Source organism: Varanus komodoensis, unplaced genomic scaffold (assembly GCF_004798865.1).
Source record: "Varanus komodoensis strain SLA01 unplaced genomic scaffold, ASM479886v1 scaffold6_2, whole genome shotgun sequence".
NCBI lineage: Eukaryota > Metazoa > Chordata > Lepidosauria > Squamata > Varanidae > Varanus > Varanus komodoensis.
In genome coordinates, this window is record NW_025336346.1 from 15,141,949 (window position 1) to 15,159,535 (window position 17,587).

Sequence of the window (17,587 nt, forward strand, 5' to 3'; positions counted from 1 at the left end):
TTGAAGCTGGAGAGCATTTGATGCAGGTTGCCTCCAGGCTTCTCCCGGCTTGCCACTCAGCTAGCGAGCCTATTTCAGCTGTCCATCTGAGATGTTTTGTAGTGGGAAGAAAGGAGCCAGAGGAGCTGCCAGGATATGTCATATCATGTTGGTGGCAGGCAGTCACGCCTCCTCCTTACCCCTGACAACACACCCTGAACCCCAGTTCCTTCCATGCCAGGTGTTGCAGAGGGGCGGTGCCTTGCACACAGAGACCCAACTAGAAGATCAGAAAATTTTCTGATTTCATAGCTGGGTCTTCAAAAAAAAAAAATCTTCTGACTGTCTGTCTGGAGTTTATAGGATTGCACTTCCCGTCACCTTTAGCATTGTTGCAAACAAACATAGATTCCTCTCCCTTCTTCTAGACTTCTCAGAAGCCCCACTGTATTATGATGAAAGTCTTATGGGAATTGCTTTTCAGCATTATTCTGCCTTACTAGAAAAATGGTTTGGAATAAAGAAATGCAATGTGTTCCTCATTTGCCATTTCGGAATACTCTACAGTAGTGTTTTTTCTATTAGCCCATACCCAGGCTAAAGCTCTGTCAGTGTGTTTGTCTCTGTTATGAGCACCTGCTTTCTGGAGTTCAAAAGTTGCCCATAAACATTTGCTCTATTTTAAATTATGAGAGGAATTTCAATAGCCTACAGGTTAACTGTTCCTACTGTGATTTAATATCAACCATAAAATGAACAATAGATTCATTTTCTAACCATTTAATTTGTAGACTGCATAAAGAGTTCCTCTTCAGAACATACTGTTATAATATTGGTGAGAAACTCTATGTATTTTAAAGTTTACAAGACTGGTGCTATGGTAAATGAATATTTGTGTAAGGCAAATTTATTTCTTTATTTCTCTCTTTTTAAACTAAAATTGTGAACTTGCATATCATGAATATGTTTAGCTCATTTGGAACAAATAATGATCAAGTGTTCTAATCTTAAGTATGATGATTTCTGAAATTTTGAACATAATTTGAACAGAACATAATACATAACATTATGAAGTTTGATGATTTTCCATCTGTACTTTCTTTAATTTGTTGGAAAAACAAAATAATATTTGCATCCTAAAACTTCCTTGAATACATGTGACTAGAAACACATTGCTTATATATGGATGGTCACCTGATCTGAAAGAACTAGAGCCATAAATGTAACAAAAAATTGGAGAAGCTCAGGATCTTGAATGGAAAACCACAGTCCAAGGAAACAGTCTTAGAATAATTGTCCCTATAAATCCATTCAAACTTTGCTACTGAAAGCTTTCTTTTCTTTTTAAAATACTTCTCGTGGGGTTTTGGTGGTTTTCTCTGTCAAAAAAGCAATGTGAAGTAATTTGTTTTCATACTAAAACTAAGTTGTATTACCAATCCTTCATTTTACTGTATTATCTTCTTTTTCTTTTCAGTTCATGGATATATAACAATTAGGGTTTTAAAATCACATTTTGGTGTTTTTTGCAGCAACATCCCCAGTTAGCTCACAGACTTTTTGTATGCCTAGTTTTATATGTCCAGTTGTCACTATTTCTATGCTTTCAGCATCTCATTCCTGTATTAAAGCACTTAACCCTTCACGAGTACACACCAGCTGTAGCAAAGTGTATAAAAATCACATGGCACAGTTTATATGCTGAGTGTAAAAACAGCCCTTGTCTTTCGGACTGGGACTAGCTCGGTGCTTTAAGTTCCTGTTTCCCAAAATGCTCCTTGTGTATTCAGAACTTTCCTTTAGGAAAGAGATCAGATTGTCTTTGTAGATATCAGAAGCTTCAATACAATGTAGACCAGTGTAACTGAAATACATAATCACATGCTCCATGTCCCATTGATTTTAAAAGGCTTTGGAAATAGCTAAGTTTATCAGATTGCATCCCAAGCCTTTGACCCAAGGAATTGGGAAACAGATAACTTTGTAAAGCAGAGCTAAAAGCTGATCATTTGATAGGCAGTAGGCCCAGACTTATTATTCTGTTGGCAGTTTTTGCAAACCTAAGGTAGGACCTAAACTCCTCCTAACATCTCTGTATGGCCTCTGATCTGCCGAGAATTCTGCTACAAGAATAGATGGACATTCCGTCAGTTCATCTCTGCTCCAGTGTCCTGTGCCCTCTGAATCTGCTCCAGAGGGTTGGAAGACCTGCTAGACTGGTTGGGCAGGTGGTCCTGAGAGGCTGCAAAGGAAGGTGGGAGGTGAACAGAAACAGGATCCAAACCATAATTAAGCCTAGCGTAAGAAATTTTCTTGGAAGTTGTATGCACATTAGCCATAAGCAATCACAACTTGGTTTATGCTATTGATTTTAAAATTAAGAAATAAAGAAGCAACTACAACGTTATTCTCTGTGTTTCCATGCCACTATTGTTCTAGTGATCCTCTCAGGGGCCACTGTTGGCATGCTGGATCAGATGGGTCTTTGGTCTGAGCCAGCAGGCCTCTAGCCACATGCAACTAGTTAAAATACTACTGGACATGATTTCTTTAAAAGCTTTTTTTCAACATAGGATTGAAATATTATTATTATAAAATCTACTGCTTACTGAAAAATTAATATTGTGTATTCTGCCTTTTGAATAAACATATTATTTCTTTCCAGCCTTATAAAGCCTTTTTTGCTGCAGTAAAATGGATCGTGAGTGAGCTTGTCTTGTAAGTAAAAATTATTAAGGTTTTAAGATTATTGCTAGCTTTCTGTCTTTCATACTTTTCAAGTATAATTTCAGCAAATCCTATGTATAAGTTTAGATATTTAGAATATACTTAAGGCTTTTTGTTTTTGCACTGCAGTATTTGGCAAAAAGCAAATTGACAGCATAATCCTATAAATGTTTACTCAGAAGTAAATCCCATTGTTTTCAATGGAACTAACTCCCATGTAAGTAGATACGGGATTGCAAGCTAAGTTTCTTATTGTGGTTGCAGTTAAATGTAACATGAATATTTGGCTGTTTCCACAGCTTCTTGGGTGGGCTTTTCTCATACAAGTGTGCTTCTTCAGATGATGTGTTGTTGTGTTGTAGTTTCATAAGGGATTCCAACCCATAGCTTGGCACACGGGACGTTTATACGCAATCTAGCCATGCATTTTACATGAAGTTAAACGTTGTCGTTATCTAATGCTACTTAAAATGAAAATGGAACAGCATTTAACTGATCATTCTGCAATAGAGTTGGATCCCCTAAGCATAAAAGAGCTTTATTGCTCTAATGTTAGAGTCTAGACTGAGTGAATGAGTGGAAGGTGGTAGGGATGACTGAGGAATATCTGATTGATCTAGCTTACTACTGTACTGTTTTTCAGACAGCCAAGGAAGAGACAGAAAGTGGAATTGCTTTTAGGGAGTGTAAGGCTATTTGTGATTATGTGTGTGTTTTGCTGCACATGAAATTCTCTGTAAAAATCAAAGTAGAATCAAACCCCAACTGCTAGCTAAAGTTAGGTCGAACAAAATCTGTACATAATAAAATATTGATCTTTACAGAACCAATTACTATTATTGTTCTACTTCGTTGTAATAAGTGAACCTCTAAATATGAATTCTGTAAATTTGTTATTCCAATAATTTTGAGAAATTTGACTTTGCATGCATGGCTAGAAGCTGACAAACTTCACATTCACTGTTTTCATGAGAATGTTTCGTAGAGGATCATTTTGCACTTAACCAGCGCAATGCAACTAGAAATTATACCTTAGTATGCAACTAGTATCTTGTGCAGGGTTATTTGTTCTTTGAATCCTTCCATGGTATTTTATTTTATTTTATTTTATTTTCTATAGTAATGGCATCTTGGACCATATGAGATTTTAAATTAGAGAATCAAAATATACTCTGTACTGGAGGATTAAGTACAAGTACTGTGCAAAAGTTAGACTGCTGCAGGCTGTCATACCTTAAAAACTATAGGGTTTTTGAGAGGAGTTGGATGGATGAGAGGAGTTCATATAAAAAGTTATAGAAAGGTATAACAGAGATTCCATATATTGCTGATTTCAGCAGAATGTGGCATTGCAAGAGGGAATCAATGGGAAGAAAATTAACAGTACTAGAAAACAATAAGTCATCTTGATGTCGGACTTTGGACAAAATGAGAGGAATCCTGTTAGTGTCAGCTGATGGTATGAACATGCCAGATGTAATAATATGATATATTTTATCTTCTATGGTTTAGGTTTCTGGTGGAATTTAATCTATGCAATTGGTGGCATTCAGATCTGGCAGCAAAGGGTAAGCATAATTTGTGCTCCTGATGGCTTTCAAAACATGTTCTTTGCTTTTATAAAGACAAGGAAGCATTCCGAGATATCCATGGAGCTCCATGTGTGCAGACACTTTCAGTTTTCTGCTATGAGAAGGGAAGCCTGCCATGCACAGAGATATTTTCCAGTACACATGCAGGGTTCAGATGACAGGTGTTGGCTCCAGTCCTGAAACTGGTGGGTCAAGAACAGTAAGATGGTGGAGCCTGCTGCAGGGTAAGTGGTTTGGGGACTGCAGCCAAAGCCCATTACATTTGCTTATGGAAGCCTTGTTTCAAAATTGCCATGAGGTTACAGTGCATAAAGCAAACTGTTTAACACATGTGATAAATAACACGTCCAGTTTTCAGTAAAAGCAAATGAAATACTGTGGAGAAACATGAGTTCTTTCTGTGGTGCCATATTAATGCTACACTGAAAATCGCCCTTCCCGCTTAGTCTTTTTACAACACAAACCTGTCAATGTCTACTCAGAAGTAAGTGCAACTGAGTTCACTACGGCCTGTCCCTAGGTAAGCATGTATAGGATTGCAGCCCCGACCAGCTTCTTGCTGTATCACTGATTATACAATTGTCTCTGTTCCTTTGATATTTAATTTATTCCTCTAAAGCTTTGGTGTTTTATTGAGACAGATACATGTAGCAAAACTGGTTCCCTGTCTCTGCTATTCTGGAGCCCTTTCCTCGTACAGTGGCATGGGCCCTGGAACGTCCTCCTGACATCTCTGCAGCTGATTTGCAGACCAGCATCTCCTCAACTCTCAAAGGATGTAAGGATTGGAAAGAGCACCTTATGGAGCCAGCTGCTCCTATGTGAGCTGGTATCTCTGACATTACCAGCGATACCCTGCTATGCTCATATCAAAAGGATGAGAACTTGCATAAGCATGACATGGAACCCAAAACAATGTCTTGGAGCTGGAACTCAGCTAAGTCCAGTGGCTTCCACTGAGACCCAGCAAAAAACCAGCCATACTGCAAGACACTGGCCTGCTCAGAGCAGGTTGGCTCCTCCTCCAAAAATTCCCCAAATACAGCCCTTGACTTTCTTCCATGAATGGCTAACTTGTGTTTTGGGTGAGGATGATACTAAGATGCGATGACTCTTGTTGGCCGAGTTTCTACTGCCCGATGGATCCCACAAAGAGGTGCTTCACTCTACACCATCATCTTTCATACGCCATCAGTTTGCAAGTCTTTCTTGCACTAACAATCATTTTGGGAACCTGTGGTCCTCCAGATGTTGATGCAGTATCCACTTTCATTGGTAATGCTAGCTGAGGCTGAGAAGAGCTGAAGTCCTGCAACACCTGGAAGGACACAGATTCCCCACACCTATTTTAGAACAGGTGGGCAGATCTTATAATCCCCTGGGCCAGACCAGTACCAAAATAGCTCTGTAATGTCCTCATGTGACCTCTATAAATGACAAAACTTTACACTCTTCCCAACGATCCAGTGAAACACCTTTTCAGTCCATGGTTCTCTTCCTTAAAGCAGCTAGAAATAAATGTGTGTTCCAGCTGTAACAAAGTTCCTTCCTTAAGAGCAAAGGTTTGCCATTACCTCAGTAGATAAAGATACTGCATCTGAAGGATATTCATCCACATTATAGCTGGAAGTGGAGCATGTAATTATATACTTCACCTGCTCCCTTTCTTTAATTACTAGGAGACTGGAAAGTACCCCCTCATTCCAATCACTAGAAAGGTATCATTTTAATGCAGCTTGTGTTTATAATTTAGAAGTGGGTGAGCTGGCAGTCATATGGGGAGTTTGTTAAGGAAAGCAGGTTCAAAAAGCTAAATAGGGACATCTCTTCTTCTCTGTCTATTCCATTTTTTTTCTTTTGGACCAAGTATAGTTTATGGAACACCATGCCCAGTGTAGCCCCCTGGTGCCTTTGCTTTTCCTAGAAATAATTTACAGATCACAATGATGTGCTGGATGTATTTATTTATTATATTTGTATTCCGCTTTTACTTTGGAAAAGTCAAAGTGGCATCTGTTGATCATGCATCTATATTAATCAGGGTCCAGTGGTAGGGCACCAGCTTCTCTCTGACCAATTCCTGGGCAGCAGGTATATGCCATACAAAATAGAGACAATTAGGCAGAAGTGGGAGTAAATGGTGTGAAGTGCACATGAACATGCTAAAAGTGGAGATGGGAGTGTTTTGATTTTTGACATTTTCAACTAAAAAGAGTTTGGCTTGGATCCAGCCAATGACATAGTCACAGTAGATCCATTAATTTCAGTGGGTCTACTCTATGACTAAATCTGGTTTCAAACCTTTATGATCAATTCAGTAATTCATATGAAGGCTAATTGAGGATAGATACGCTAGCAAATATAACTAAGTACAGTTGGTTAGGCACTACTGGCAGGGTGTACCACAGTGTTGTGCTGTACAGCATTCAGCGGAACAAAAAGACACCCTGGTTGGTTGCATTGCTAGTGCCAGAGAAGACCCAGCATTGGAACTGTGCCATCTTTTCCCCTGATTAGCTGCATATCAAAAGGAAAAGTGAGAATGCAGGACCCTTCAGTACTTTTTGCTTGTGCGATTGTAAAATACGTACTCAAGTCAAATTGATTTTTGTATATAAAGATATGACTAGAATCAGAAAAGTGTGTTTTCCCTGACCCTTTGTTACAGGAAGGCTAAAATTAAAACTACATTCTATGGGTAAATCATGCTTATTATAAATCAGTTAATTATGAAAAAAGTGTATGCATTACCTCTATAAATCACAGGGTGGCAGAAGCAGAGTGATGTTTTCATCCTCAGTAAGGCATTTGATATTGTATCTCACAAAGTAGAATTTTGACTGAAGTTATTACCAAATTCCATCAATCTCCTTTATTTGTTTTAGCTCAGAGATTGAAGCAAACCCTAGAGCCTTGTGACACCGAATATCCAGCCTTTGTTTCTGAACGCACAATCAAGGAGACCACAGGCAATATTGATTGCAATGATTGTTTCAAGTAAGTACTGAATGTTCCACCTACCCTAACCTCCTGGATTGGACTGCAAAATTCTATTTCCAGGCAGTTCTAGCTGTTGCAGTTAGTCTAATCATGTGGGAATGGATAAAGTTTAAATCTGATATTTATAATTTTATAGAATATATCCAGAAAAAACATGCTACCTTAGCTTATTGCAGGAGGCTTTCCTGTAGCTGAGTTCACTTGCATAGTCATAAGCCTTAACAGTAGCAAGACAGACTAGTTGGCTCAGTGACTGAGTTCAGGCAATACAATAATCCGCATTGAAGGGTTGAGTATAGGTTGAATGTGGGGTGTTGAACTGTGGATTGTTGTTGAAACCCAGCTGAAATATCAAACCATGATAAACAGCCCACAGTTCATAACTAAACAACAAACATGGGTTTTCTTTATGGGTTGTTCATGATTAACAAGTAATGGCTTTTTAGCACAGCCAGACCCAGACTACACAGTGAGCTACATTTCAGTAACATCCAACCCTTTACCCCTAGACACTGTTGAGCAAGGATTATCTTATTGTCTGAACCCAGTCATTAGGAGGTTGATCTGTTATCTCAAGGGGTCTTTTGAATTGATTGATCCTTTTTCCAAGCCCTTTAGCCACAAAATGACACACAATTAGTTAGAAAAAGATACAAGTTGATTAGCTAGTTCCAAATTGCAAACCAGTAGCCAATGCCAATAGCTAATGTTCAGCCAGGGCTCCACAGAATTAACCAAACTGTGCCAAAGCTCTTGTAGGGGCAGCTGGTTGTGTTGAGGATGGCCCAGGGGTGGTACCTGTGTCAGCATAACCTTGCCTTTGATCCTCAGTACGCAGAGTTCCAAGATGGATTATGCTCAGCATGATTGTTGGTACTGTCCCATGTCTGGTCCAGTGTGCACTATACTGAGCACTTACTGATGTGCACTAGCTGACACAACATAATCTGTTTGTCAACTGATGTATAACATGCACTTACTGAGCATTTTCTGTTAGTTTGTTAGTAAAGTTTCTTTAGCTTTCCCTTAAGGATTGGCTTCAATATCAACATTGCTAGTGAAGCATTAGTGTTGCTAAATAAAATTCAGAGTATCTGGGGAATTTAAATTGGTTGAATCCGGATCTGTAATCTCAAATTGTGCCAATATTCACTTCCTCTGTCTCACACGTATGAACACTACTTGACACAACATAATTTAAATTCTCCTTTTGAACTACTTTCTGTTCATTGTTGTTCCAAGAAACAGTATGAACTACAGACACAAGAAGAGAGGACTACTTCAAAGGACCTAGTTGACCACAGCACAGGATTGCTGCTCATTTCTCCCTGGCTCAGGGCACTTGATCAGTTCTTACCAGCGTATGCAGATGGGCTGTATCTCACAACTAAGGCTGCAAAACCTAGGCTAGCTACCTAGAAGTAAGTCCCATTGTATTTAGTGGGACATACTCCCAAGTAAACATGCACAGGATTGCACAACATGCTGCGGAGCCTCATGCTTCCGGTGGAGCTCATACTCGCCCAACACAAGTTGAATGGATGTTTGGCTTACTAGAGTGAGGAAAAAAGGTGAAAAAATTGATAATACAGTTTGCTTGCAGGAAGGAAAGGTTGGAATTGGTGTTGACGCCAGCCAGTCCTGCTCATGTGCTTGTATGTCAGTCACAAGCATTATGTATTTGTTATATATATTTGTTAAATAAGACATGCCTGTCTTATTTGCTTTCTTTCATTCCCCACACACATTTGGTTCTTAAGTTCACCTGGACAGGTTACAATTAAAAGCAACGAAGAATCCATATATATTCTATATACAGCCATATATGCACATGCTGTATATAGAAACAGCAGCGATGTGATAAACCAGTCAAAAGAGATGTTCTGAAAGAGCTGTGCATTCACTGACGGTAGGTGTGATGAGGCCAAGTGGGCCTGCCCCAGCGGGCGATTCCGTGAACAGGGCAATGCCAGCCACCAAAAATACCTGGTAACCTTTGTGTGACACTTGGAATCAGATGTTGGAATGTGTGGAAACCAACATACTGGGAAGCATGCTGAAATTCCACACAGTCATGTTGCTAGACTAGAGTTTAGGACGTAGTGTGTACCTCCAGCTCACGTATATTAACTAGAACTGATTTTTTTCTGACACTAGTGAAGCTTTTTTGCCAGTGGTATATAGATGTAGTGTGTCCAGCACTAAACATAAGGCAGACATTTTAAAAAACCTGGGAAGTGCCAGAGTCTGGTGTCATTTTCTTGCCCATAGAGAAGATTGTTGTAAACCGTCCCGAGACGCCAGATACCCAGCTCTACCTCTCTTTTTCAACCAATCCAGGTGAGCAGTGGCTGTACTGAACCGGTGCCTGGCCAAGGTAATAGGCTGGATGAGGGCCAATAAACTGAAGCTCAATCCAGACAAGACGGAGGTCCTGCTGGTAGGTGGTTCGAACTCCTGGGTAGGTGACTTGGATCTTGTCCTGAATGGGGTTGCACTCCCTCTAAAGGACAGGGTCCGCAGCTTGGGAGTGCTCCTCGACCCGGAGCTGACTTTGGAAGCTCAAGTGTCGGCGGTGGCGAGGAGCGCTTTCCCTCAGCTTCGGCTGATCCATCAGCTGTGTCCCTACCTGGAGGACGACTGCCTAGCGACAGTGACGCATACATTGGTTACTTCCTGGTTGGATTTCTGTAATGTGCTCTACGTGGGACTGCCCTTGAAGACAGTCCGGATACTTCAGATGGTGCAAAATAGAGCAGCCAGGTTGCTGATGAGGACTGGGCATTATTCTCGTATAACCCCAGTCCCCTACCAGCTTCACTGGCTTCCTATTGAAGTCCGGGCTCAATTCAAGGTGTTGGTAATTACTTATAAAGCCCTTAATGGCTTGGGACCCGGATACTTGAAGGAACGCCTGCAGCCATGTTTGCCCTCCTGCCCCTTGAGGTCGGCAACAGGGGCTCTCCTCCAGGAGCCCTCCGTAAGAGATATTAGGAAGCAAAGTACCTGGACGAGGGCCTTCTCTGCGGTGGTGCCCCATCTATGGAGTGCGCTCCCCAGAGAGGTCTGCCTGGCGCTGTCGTTATTTGTTTTTTGGCGCCAGGCCAAGACCTTTTTATTCAAACAGTATTTTAATAATCTTTAATATTTATAGTTTTAATTATGCAGCCAGTGTGTTTCCAAGTTTTAATTGTAAATTGTAATTGTAAATGTTATTCTATTTGTTTTATTTATTTATGTTGTGAGCCGTCCCGAGGCTGTGTAGCAATGGGGACGGCATATAAAAACTTTAAATAAATAAATATAAAAGCTTTAAAAGAAATCAGCAATATGTCTAAATACTAGAGATGGGGTAACTGCTGCATCTAGCCAAAGCTTTCCAAGAGCAGCTTGGCCTCTGAAGGTCGTAGTCTCCAGACCGCTTCATGTTGTGTTTCTCAGGTCATGAGGGGACAAGCCATGTACTCTCATTTGGAGGACTGTGGCTTTAGAATGCCGTATTCTTTGTTGATCTAAGTGAAAGCTACTTGGATCAAAATACGAGACCACCCTTGGAACTACAGTCTCCTTGGAATGTGCTTTCTTTGTTTGAAGCTGTTGGCTATAAATAATTAAACCACATATTACTTTTTAAGTTGTGCTTTTTTCCCCTCGTGTAGGGATAGAAGAGAGTTTTGGTCAATTCACATTTTATTTATTATTTATATTTGTGCTTTACAGTATGCATGTACTGCTTCTCTGCCCACCAGGGCCATTGCAGCAGTATACAAGGCAACATAAAAATAAAAAGCAGACTATTCAGAGCAGGATATTTTACCAATTTGCAATTTCCAGATCAATAGTCAAATTGGAATGCAGTTCTCCTTCAGTATATGTTCTTTTCACAATTTTGTGATCGGTTTCTCTGAAACCAAAAATGCATATATTAGGGAGACCTGCACTCAATGGGGTTGGTGTGGTGATAATGACTAGGAGCATGTAAGCTGCTTTGGGTTTCTTGCAAGAGGAGAAAAGGCAAGCTATGCATATAATAATTAAAAATTAGTGAAAAACATACATTGTGTGAAAACAGCTTGCATAAACTATGCTTCATTGAGGCAGGATGCATACAAACTACTACATATTAGAATGAATGTGCATATTTAAGTTTTGTGTGGTCTTAAAAATATAGGTTGCAAACTGATGCTGAAATAGCATGAAATACACTGAGAACTGGAGAAATGAAAAACAGAAAAAGCAGAACTAACAGACAGATCCATCTCTACTCACATGTGAGCCTTTCCTCGCATTTGTCAAGAAGTAACCCAGCAGCTACAAAGGCATACTCGTAGTCCTCCAGTCAGGTTTTTGTGTGTACAGATCTTTATCAGCTCCATGTTTGAACTTAGAAGCACAGGCAGCTTCCTGGAGCTCCACGAATAGGCACCCAGCTTCTTCATATGACTGTGGCCAATGTATCCCAATGGCTTCTGGCTTACTGGTTTGTCTGGCTCACATTAGCTATAAAATCAAGCCAGAGAAACATTTGCAGGATGATCAAGCTTTCTGCCCAAAATATATAAACACAGAAATATCATGGCCTTAAAAGCAGGAACAGCATAACTGGACTGGCCTCCTCTTTAAAGGAGAATTGGAGAACATTTCAGCAAATATGATCAGGATATATTTTTCACTGTATTTATTGGTCTTTTAAAATCTGGTGCCAAATTAGACAATTCTTGCATAGTTGGTGGGACTGAAAACATTACTTTAAAATACATTGTTAGTACTGTTATTCCCCCCATAGTCTGTATTTCAGCAAAGAGGAGAAGTAATTTAACAGGGCCAACTTTTTCTTAGATGAAACAAAAATTTACAGCTGATACTTTTAAAGGTAATTTCAGGACAGAGGAAATAATCTAATTCAGCAGTACTTGGATGAAATGAGTTGGAAACTGAGTTTACTGAAAATTATAGTATTTAAAAATAATAAACTAAGATAATTTTCATAGAAAATCATTTTGTATTCCATAGTGGAAAGAAAACCTTCCTGTGTTAATAATACTCTGATCTCAAGGCACCCATTATTTTTGTCTGTAAGAAATGGTAAACCAAAGAAATAATTTGAATAAGTGTTAGAGACTCATGGGAACACTCTTCACTGTGTAATTTATTCAATTACTGTCATTAACAATCAGCAAATTGTGACTTAGGGCAGATTTAACTGTTCTATGTCTGAAAGCCCAGTGTGCTCACATGACTTGGCTCCCTCTGAAATTCATATGGGGCCGGGGGAATGGCTTGTATTTTACAAAATCTACTCAGGCTACTCTGTAAACGTGAAATGTGGAGCATGGTTTGATGCTCATTCAGAAAAAGACCTTCCTGTCTGAATTCTGAGACATTCCAGTCACCTCATCAGATTCTCCAGCCTCAGCAAGAGCATGTTTGAACCAGCCTGGGGATTCAGGTGTCACCCCTTCCTAGGTGTGCTTTGCCATAGCCCATGCAGATGTTGCACATCTGAACAGAGCAAACCAGTGAGGAGGCGCGATGCCTCACCCTGCCCGCTGCTCACACATTTCCATTGCCACAGAGGCCGGCTGTCTGCAGAGGCTCTTCATGCGAGGTGAAATGCAAGCACTTGCCTTGTGCGGAAAGCCTCCCGAGGTGCAGGAGGGTGTTCTCTTCGTGACCCCTCACAGGTGCAGGGTGACAGAGGTGCACAAAGAGTGGGGTGGGGCTCAGGTATGGGAGGGCCAAAATGACCCAGTAACCTGATCTGAGAGACTTGGCAGACCTTCACTTCCTTGACACAACATACCTGTGCAAAGTGAGCAGCAGAGGCTAGAAATGCAGCAGCAGAACCGATTCTACCTTACAGGTACTGAATTGACTCTGTATACATGTGTAAAGCTGTCCATGCCTGGGAATGCTGATCACAGAGACAGAGAGGCCCACTAGCTTGCACAGACTCCACGGGGACACTGAATGTAATGTCATCATCTCTCTGCCTACTAGTTCATTGTCTATAGTTAAAGCTTCAGTCTCCATCCAGAAAGTCTCCAAATTCTGCAACTGACCTCATCTCCTGGTGCAGTTGTTAGGAAACAGAAAACCCAGGATCAAATCCTGGAAATAATCACCCAGTCTTGGACATGTTATACATGAGCACTGGTTGTTTTGCTTTCTTTCCACTTGATATAAATAAATTATTTGCACTTTATGTTTTGCAAAGTTCAAATTATTTTCCAAAATATAGGGGCTTTAGAGAATGTTGGAGCCCAGAAGAAAATACAAATTACGTAAGAATGCTATTATGGTTAAGGTTTGGCTGCCCTAATCAATAATTTTTGACATCCAATATCTCACTAATTATGAAATTAATCTTTGATTTAAAAAGCAATTTCGAACAAGGCAGTCTGTGTTTTTGAACAACTAGAATACAAAACTGTCAACTAGAATACAAAACTGAATATCTACATTGCTTTTCACATTTTCCAGCAAGCTATTCTTGATTTGTTCATTTCAAATGTTGCTGTAAAAGCAGGTTAAAGATTATTATACTGTCAGTTGGAGGAGATAATGGCCCCCAAGCAGCTAAAATGAATTGTGAGTAATCCTAAGCACATTTACACAGAAGTAAGTTCAGTTGAAATCAGTGGGACTCTTTTGGTAAAAGGTTACAGCCACAGACCCACTGAAAATAAATGAGAGTTAAGTTGTTTCTTTGGTTTCATTGGGACTCGGTCGCAACTTAGCTGAATCAAGGCTGATGTTTTTGCTAGAATTATATTTTTTTAAATGAGCTCTAGTAAAATTGGGAAGAATCACAGAATAGCAGACTTGAAGAGGGGCAACAAGGTCATCAAGTCCAACTGCCTGTTCAGTGAAGGACTCCAAAATAAAGCACATCCCTAAAAGATGGCTGCCAAGCTACATCTTGAATGCCTCCAAATGTGGGAAGCTCACAACCTCCCTAGATAATTGGTTCAATTGTTGTACTGCTCTGACCATCAGGAAGTTTTTTCTGATATTCAGCCAGAATCTGCCTTTCTATAACTTCGGCCCATTATTCTGTTTCCTGCACTCTGTGATGATTGAGGAAAGATTCCAGCTCTCTTCTTTGAAGTACTTGAGGAATGCTATCATATTTCTCTGGAGTCTTCCTTTCTCAGGGCTAAATATGCCCAGTTCTTTCAGTCTCTCAGGGCTTTGTTACCAATCACCAATCATCTTTGTTGGCTTCCTTGAATCTTTTCAAGTTTGTTTGCAGTACTCAAGATGAGGACTAACCAATGCTAAGTAGAGGGGAACTAATAGTTTGTGTGATTTGGAAGTGAAACATTTATCGATGCAGCCCAAAATAGCATTTGCCTTTTTTGCAGTCACAGCACATAATTGACTCCTATTCAACCTGTGATTTACAACAATTCTAAGATCCTTCACACTTGTAGTATTGCTGAGCCAAGGACACCCATCTTGTAGCTCTGCATTTGGTTTCTTGTGCTTAGGTACAGGACTTGGCATTGTCCCTGTTGACTTTCATTCTGTTGTTTTCAGTCCAGTGCTCTAACCTATCAAGATCACTGTGAATTTTGCTTCTTTCTTCCAGGGTATAGGCAGCAAGGTGTGAGTTTTACTATCTCATGAGCTAAGGGAGCCAGATAATGTTTACAAAGTTTGCAAATGGCTTAGGTCCCAGGTACTTGAAGGACAGCCCCCCCCCCCCCATAACAACCAGCCCTCTTTGTTTGTGGTGGTCTTGAGAAATATTGTCATGTGGCAGGGTTTATTTGGTGGTGGCACCCCAGCTGTAGAATTTGTTTCTAGTGGACTTTACGTGGTAGAGATTATCAAGCTGTCCCTCTATGCTGCTGATATTTCGGTGATTATTCAGGATGTATTTATTTGTTGAAGATTTGAAGGATGATAGACACATGTTCTGTTTCCTTTTTGTGCTGATTGTACTGTATTTTATTATATATTTGTGCTTTTAGAGTTATGATTTTTCTCTGTTTTATATTGATTTTAGCCATCCTTGACTATTTGTGAAGAAAGTCAGGCTACAAATCAAATCAATAAAATAAAATAAACTGCCCCTGAGTATTGGCCCACGATGGGTATTATAAAAGACTGGCAGGCAACTGAGTTGGAAAAGGCTGTTACAGAGCCGCAAACTCACAATGGATCCATGAGGAGCATTCTAATGCCCGTACAATCTTCTTGTGATGATGTAAGTTATAGAGGTGAAGCAGCAAATACACAAGCGATGCCAATTTCACAGAAAAATAAGTTCAACACTCAAAACTCCAAACCAGCTATAATCAGAGCAAATTACACGTTATTTCTTTCCAGATATAATTAGCTGTTTTCCAAGATTGTGGCTGCCATCCTAAACACCAGGGAGTCCTCTTGAATATGGGGAGACATATATATTCATACATTGGGTTAAACATGCATAGTGCATAGTTAAGTTTCAGCACCAAGTGGTTTTAGTTGTTAGCGTGAAGAGTGCATGACCCAGATGGCTTGGGCATACATACTGGGAGATCATTCCACTGGTGGAAGGCTAACACTGGTGGAATGGAATGGAATGGAATGGAATGTGACTCCCCCTTCATCTCTCTCCCAATGCAGCCCACTGCATCCCTTCCTAAATTTGCTTCAGTGGATTGGGAAACCCTCTGGAGCAGATCTGAGGGGGCAATAGAGGACAGGGGCCTTTCTGTAATGGCAGAAAACCAGTGGATTGGATTCATCCCACTGAATGCAGCAACCCCAAGGGTCAAACTAGATTTTATTCTTCCCTCCTCGTAACATCTACTACAGATGGTGTGTGACATGATACAATTTTATTGCATGATTCCCTGTTCCCATCTCACATGACAGATTGGCAGCAGTAGGGAGATGTGCAGTGTGATGACATCACATTGGACATGTGATTAAGAAGAAGCAGAGAGAGCTCAGGAACAGCCCTGCATCTCCTTCAGTTTCTAGTTTGGCTGTATCCCACTGCCATTCAGTAGAGGAAAACACCCAAATGGAAATCCTAGTATCTTAAGAAAGACTACAGCACCCGTTAAACGTAAATGTCTAGATGGATTGCCCTCGGGGTGCATAGAAATGTCAATTAAAATGATACCATCCCTGATGGGTGTGAACAGTGTATAAAGGGAAAAAATACACTAGTGCTTGTTTCCTCAGCTATATAAAATTCTTTTTTATGTATAAATTGTGAGTTGTAGATGTATATAAGCATAGTGTCTAAGATACAGATCTATTAGACAGTTGTGCATGATGAAGACGATTTGGTGGGGCTGGTGAGCCTGCGCACATGTATGTGTGTGTGTGTGTGTGTGTGTCCGTGTCCATCCAGGATGATTGGCAGGGGCTGACTTCCACTAAGATTTCATATGTATTTTTCATGCCTTATTTAGAATGAATTTCTACTGGACAGATTCATTCAACATAGATCAAATAACTTAATTAAGGCTATGTTGTCATCAGACAGTACCAGCCTGGGCACAGTAATGCCATTAACAGAATTCCTTTTAAGCATTAAAAATGTGTTGTAAAAAATAAACCACTTAAAACTGGAAATATAAACTCCAAAAACATATTATTGTTGCTTTGTAGAGGTTTTACAGGTCATTATACTTCATCTTATTTAAATTGTTAAATAAACCTTCAGTTCAGTTCCCTATGGGAGAAGAAAAGAGTATGTTGATTATATTTGGATAAATCAGCTAACCACATACATTATTAAAATTAGTATCCATTGATGCCCTACTTGGCTCCTTACAGGTTTTTAAAGAGTGAATGTTACAAAGTATAATGCCATGATAGTGAATAAAAAGGTAGGAAAACCTACTTAAATGAAAATTCTGTTTCATATCCCTCCCCCATCACTCTCTCTCTCTCTCTCTCTCTCTCTCACACACACACACACACACACAAATGTTGAAGTGCACAGTTTACAACATACACATTTCACAGTGTGAGTGGTAGCTTGTAACATTGGTAAGAAGAATTTTGGAGGATTGTATTCATTTCCAAGCACTAAAAATGGCCAATGTCCACCAGCCAAATTATTTCCAGGAAATCAGAAACAGCGTGCTTCCTTTTCTGAAGCCAATTTAGGTTCACAAGATGGGAGGAAGATGTATAATAATGAGTTTTACTATTCAGGGTACAGTCAGGTCTTTCAGTCTGTGGAGAGGGGTTCATTGATACATGAAGGGCATTAAGTTGGCAAAAGATACGGTTTGGGAGGAAGAAGGGATGAGAAAGTGGGGGAAGGAAATGGA

General features: G+C 40.1%; 1 protein-coding gene across 1 annotated transcript in view; it reads left to right on the forward strand.

Annotated features, from left to right (window-relative positions):
• The window catches only part of CACNA2D3 (calcium voltage-gated channel auxiliary subunit alpha2delta 3), a 648,113-nt gene that overhangs the window by 612,197 nt on the left and 18,329 nt on the right, over nucleotides 1-17,587 (forward strand). The window contains exons 33-35 of the mRNA XM_044451514.1: nucleotides 2,645-2,697; nucleotides 4,219-4,274; nucleotides 7,184-7,295. Coding sequence (XP_044307449.1) covers nucleotides 2,645-2,697; nucleotides 4,219-4,274; nucleotides 7,184-7,295 — 221 coding nt within the window. The remainder of the gene's footprint in view (nucleotides 1-2,644; nucleotides 2,698-4,218; nucleotides 4,275-7,183; nucleotides 7,296-17,587) is intronic.